At 35.9% G+C, this 6207-nt stretch overlaps 1 protein-coding gene across 1 annotated transcript; it reads left to right on the forward strand.

Annotated features, from left to right (window-relative positions):
* Positions 1–893: 893 nt before the first annotated feature.
* On the forward strand, positions 894–5961 carry LOC112461664 (transient receptor potential cation channel trpm-like; the record flags this gene model as incomplete). The annotated part of the gene is made up of 5 exons (XM_025026993.1): positions 894–1103; positions 1245–1593; positions 1772–1917; positions 2033–2623; positions 3082–5961. Coding segments are annotated over 5 exons (2613 nt in total), but the record flags the coding sequence as incomplete, so codon positions are not given.
* Between the last annotated feature and the right edge of the window lie 246 nt (positions 5962–6207).

Here is a 6207-nt window from a genome sequence, read left to right on the forward strand (position 1 = left end):
ATATAAATTCGACCACCATGACCTAGATTTTGATGCGTACTTTAATTCTAGACAAGAATTGTGTATTTCTATAAAGCCAATTAAAAGATTAGTGCTAAGAAAAAAACCGGTTAGGATCACGGCTTTAGGATCACCTTAATGCACTAAAGAAAACAATTTTTCTGGCGTATACATAGTATCTTATCTTTGCAAAAATTTTAATCTTAATTTTTTTTGTACAAACAACTTTTTATGTAAAAAATATACTATTAGGTTATACATACTATGTTATGAATTATATTTATATATATAATCCATAAAAATATATTATAGTTGATTATACTATAATATATTTTTTGAAAATTGATTATGTAATTTTCCAATTTCTTATTGTTGTTTGAGAGAAGTAGTCTTTTTTTATTTTTATTTGCTATAACAAATTAATCAAGTATACAAGTATATATATATATATATATATATATATATATATATATATATATAATTTGAGATATAAAGATTTGCTTATTGACAAATTAAATCCTCGTTTTTTGCTTATTAATATCAATGTAAATTTTAAGGACAAATGTTAATTTCATGTCTTATAAAATGTGTAAATGTTACTCATCTTATAAACATTTGATAATTATTATCTTGTCTAAGCAAAGATAGTAATTATTATCTTGTCTTTATTTATAATTTATATATCTCTATTACATGTCATGCTACTTTTTCGTGAATAATCGTTATATTATACTGAATTAAATTTCCTTCTTTCTTTTCATTAGACATTTCAAGTTTGATATCAATTGATATCCATTTAACCATGCATTGAGAAACTTATATGTATGTAATGTCTTTTCCAGTATATGAACAATTTACTCGAATATTTGTAAATTATTTATGTTTTTCTATAGGCTTTGATTAGCAATGAACACAGCACGATAATCAAGGAGACGATTGTCCAAGAGAATGGGAAAGTACTAACGGATATTGATGAAGGGATACATCGCGCTTATGGTCTTCGATCTGAATATTACGATAATAAAACAACCAGACCGTTAAAATTGAGAAAGAAATTATACGAGTTCTATACCGCTCCAATAACAAAATTTTGGGCAAACGCTGTAAGTAGAAACATTTATACGTCTTAATACTCATGTATGAAATTATATGTATTTATCTGTGTAGATATTTATATTTATGTTTATTATATATAAACGGTTATAACAAAACGTAATGCGATAAAAATATTTCTTTTTTTGTAGATAGCCTACATTATTTTCCTACTTTTTTTCTCGTATTGCATTTTGGTGCATATGGACGATCATCCGTCGATAGCCGAAATATACGCGATTGCATATATCTGTACTCTCGGATGTGAAAAAGTACGCGAGATAGCAACCTCGGAACCTGCAACGCTCTCGCACAAGTTCAGCGTGTGGGCATGGAACATGTGGAACCCCTGCGATGCCGCTGCTATTATATTTTTCCAAATTGGACTAGCATTGCGTTTACGACATTCGACTTTAGATGTAGGTCGCGTCATATATTGTGTTGATTGCATCTACTGGTACTTACGAATACTCAACATCCTTGGTGTCAATAAATATTTTGGTACGTTGAAAATATTAAATTAAAACTCAATCTTGCTTGCTTTTTCACAAAGCTATAAATAAATTTGCACATTGACTGTATATAATCAACGTCCAAATAATTAAATATGACAAAACACTTTTTTACATAATCTAATTATTTCATAGCTATGTAATACTCGATAATTTATATTTTATAGGTCCTCTGGTGACAATGATGGGAAAGATGGTTAAAAATATGATATATTTTGTGGTGCTTTTGCTAGTTGTGCTTATGAGTTTCGGTGTAGCCAGACAAGCTATATTGAATCCCAATTCTGAACCAAAATGGCGCATAGTACGAGACGTACGTATACATTTTCTATTTGAGATACATCTCTAAAAAGAAAATCTGTACATACATTTTTTTAATTACATATAATTATTATACATACATATAATTATTATACTTTTTTTGGTAGATATTTATGGAGCCATACTTTATGCTATATGGAGAAGTGTACGCGGATAATATAGATCCTGATTGCGGGGATGAGCCGGGAATGATGCAGTGTCTTCCAGGTCGTTGGATCACACCTGCTGCAATGTCCGTGTATCTTTTAGTTGCCAATATTTTGCTGATAAATCTGTTAATTGCGGTATTTAACAATATTTTCAATGAGGTAAATGCTATAGCTCATCAAGTCTGGATGTTTCAACGGTTTACCGTCGTTATGGAATATGAACAGAAACCAGTGTTGCCGCCGCCGCTTATAGCGATTTGCCACGTATATTTACTGCTGAGATATTTTCTGAAGCACATTACGCAAGGTAAAAGCGGCACCGGCGAGACCTGTGACAATGGGCTGAAATTGTTCCTGGAGGCTGACGACATGGAACGACTGTACGACTTCGAGGAGGATTGCGTTGAGGGTTATTTCCGTGAACAGGAACTCAAACTGCAAATGTCCACGGAGGAGCGCGTGAAAATTACAACAGATCGAGTAGAGAATATGCATCAGAAAATAGAGGATATCGATAAAAAAGAGAGCAATCAGAACGCGTCTCTTCAGGTATATAACTTCTTGTATAATAAATAGATTTTATTACACACTTTAGATATTTTTTCTCTTGGTAGAGTACCGAAAGAAAATCCAATCTTTTAAGAATATGTATAGTACTCATTAGAAGAAGCAAAAAATATTTAATTAATATAGAAAAATTAACCATGTCAAAGACAGAAACAATATTTAGTTTTGATAATATGGATAATTACATTTTTTATACCGAAAACTCGCAAAATGTTTTCGATAATCGCAAATACTTTTCGATAATCTTATTTTAATATTTTTATTATATATAACGAGAGTAATTTATGCGAAGATACTAACAAGCAATCTGTATTACCAAAACCGAGAATCGATTGAACATTTTAATTTTTTTGGCGAATATTATACGTCTCTAGAGTCTTGGACCTTTTTTTTATTCTTTTTGCTACATTCTGTATACAAAATCATTTTCATATTTACAGGCCGTCGAATTTCGTATCCGCAAATTGGAAGAACTAAGTCAACAAACTTTAGCACATCTTGGGGTGATTCATCGTTTCATGGCGACGTACATGCCGAATGAAGAACTAGCCGGTTTAGACGCGTTTGATAACATTCGGCAGCGTCGGGTATCAGAGCGATCGGAGGCTCTATCCGAGGCGGATTCTCACACGCAGTTGCCGACGATCGCGCGGCGCAAGAGGCTTCTACGATCTCTCACCGATGCTACTTTCCTGAATGTCGGCCACCCGATAGATGACATTCTCAAGACGTCCGAGACCATGACTTCCCGTGAAAATCTCAGCAGACACGATTCTTCCGTAAGTGTAGACGCTCACGTCGGTCAGGATGATGTCAAGACAATTACCAGCTTTGAAATGGAAGGTACCAAAGACGTTGTTGAAGGTGAAACGGTTGGCAAGAAGGGTATACCGTGCGAGAAAGGAATCAGCAGGGACACCAGCAGAGAAGTGAGCAGAGAGATGAGCAGAGAAATCAGTATCGAGGCTACCAGCAGAGAAGTCAGCAGGGAGACCAGCAGGGAGGCTAGCAAAGAGGCCAGCAGCGAGAATCCGCCTTCAGATACCAGGCAGGACTCGACAGAACGTACGCTCAGGCAAGATTCCACGGAACGTGGTACATTCAGGCAAAATAGCAGAACTCGATCGGAATCAGACGATTTTATGCTGCTTCCTCCGCCCGGTATCCAGAGGGCCGTGACTTGGGCGGAACCTCGTGTGGCCGTGATCCCGTCATCCGTTACCTCGGCTGGGAGTGGACAGAGATCGATTCTGCTGACAATGCGCGCCGAGTATACCAGTATCACGGATGAGCTCGAAAGTTATTGCGGCTTGTTAAGCCCACCGAGAACGCCGCCGCTTTCGCCGCCGCCATCGCGAATGCACAACATGTCGGACATATCGAATCCCGAGATGGCATGGCAGATCGAGAACGAACACCTGCGCGACGCGGAGGAATGCGATTATCAACAGATGGAAGATCTAATTCAGCGACGTTATCGCGGCCACGATGATGACGAGGACGATGGGCCGTCGAACGCACACGCGGATGAGGCTAGTGGTATCGCGTGCTTCTTCAACGTGTCCAGCGACCACCGCCAGCTGTGTCGCGCCTCCGCGATCGAGGAGGACCCTCGTCGGCCAACGCCAACAATCAGCGTCACCCGTGAGATCGAGCAAACGCTCGCGCGACCGCCGATCTGCGACCCTGAGGCAACCGACCCGAGCGACAAAAATCTGAGCACCGTACCTGCCCCCGCTTCCGAAACTATGTGTTAAAGTAAAAACCAAAAGGAAAAGTATGTATTATGTTCGCAGAACGCTCGAAAATTAATTTGTGATTCATACAGTAATCCTTATCGGATTACTAGCTTCACGATTCTCTTTTTATCACTCGAATTTATTATTGTAATTCTTCGTGTTTTTTGATTGATTCTTTTATTGTTTTTTGAATTGAGTATTTTATCGTTAACAATGCATAAAATTTTGAATGTTTTTAACGTTGCAACGTTAAAAACATTGCAAGCATAAACTATCTTTATTTCCAAGCTTATCAAAGGCCCAGTCAACATTTTCTTTAATGTAATTGCTTCTCAGTTCTCATACTAGTTCTAATGAAGCAGATATATGGTCACGTTGGTACGTGATAAATAGTACAGTAATAGGAGAACAGCGCAAGAGAAAAATGTTAGAAAGAAGCGACTCTAAGCTAGAGTAAAAAAAATGTATAGAATAGAGGATTTTGAAACAGAGGAAATTTATTGCAATAATAAATAATTATAATTTTTAACGACCACCTTGTAGCATGCCAAGCTACATATGATCGTAAGAAAATCTAAGTTTTCTGCGATTTTTGATTTGGAGGAATTTATTTTTGGAACTACACGCTCACAAATATGCAAATGTGCGAAACAATTTCGCAGGCATGGCCTAAATAACAAATTTTTTAGTGAAAACTAAATATATTATTATATAGTTTATCGTGAATTATTGTGTAATATCGTGTATTTTTATCGACTTTTATATTAGGTATATTATTGCGTCAGTGCTTTTAATCTTCTACATTATATGGCAACTGTGTAACACAGATTTATCGTCGTATTTATCATCATCGTATTTATCAGATCACGCATTTTAATGCACTATTATTTTATATCTATAGCATGTAAGAAGCACATTGAATTTTGAATTCCTTTTGTCCATTAAGATTGTCCATGTTTTTGAATTATTTGGTACATCGAATTATATGAAAGTCGTATTTCAGAAAGAAAAAGTTACGTTGCCTCTACTTGTGTCCGTCACTTTTAATGCATTCTGTGCGTTCAGAATCCTTCCATTTGGTAGATTGGCATGTAACTGCGATTTATACACATACATTTATTTACGGTATATATTATAATAAAATGGATATCAACAACGCGTTTTCTTTTGTAACGCGTCATATTACGCATAAGTACTCGAGCACCTAGTAAACGAATCGCATCTTACTATATTTCATGCATGCATGGTTCAGATATATAATATTGATTTAATTTGTAAAAATTTACCGTGGATAATTCGGGTTGGAGTACAGCCTCATCAGAATTGATTTCAGATGTAAATACGTTAACGTGAGTCGCAAGATTGTAGCTTTATTATCCTTACTGCCGGATACTTTGCTCGCGATAATTTTTCGAAATGTATTTTAGAGCCTTACACGTAACGCACTTTCAGCTGCGTCAAACTCCATGGACCATTTGAAAGCGAACCATATCACGCAGATATGTTCTTAAGGGGATCCTAAAGCCGTCTGTAATACCGGCTTTTTTTCTTAGCACTAATCTTTTAATTGACTTTATAGAAATGCAAAATTCTTGTCTAGAATTAAAGTACGCATCAAAATCTAGGGCATGGTGGTCAAATTTATATCGAAAACGAAAAAAAATTAATATTTTTGTTAATTTTTGGTATACGTGACGACAATATTTGCTTTGTACAAAAATTCCACGATAAATATCCACAAAATTAGACCGGCATGACCTAGGGACAACATTTAAGAACAATATCGTGCAATTAGATCTAAGATTGAAAACCTAGAAAAAAAGATTA

This window comes from Temnothorax curvispinosus, unplaced genomic scaffold (assembly GCF_003070985.1).
Source record: "Temnothorax curvispinosus isolate PA1 unplaced genomic scaffold, ASM307098v1 QBEX01011556.1, whole genome shotgun sequence".
Lineage (NCBI taxonomy): Eukaryota > Metazoa > Arthropoda > Insecta > Hymenoptera > Formicidae > Temnothorax > Temnothorax curvispinosus.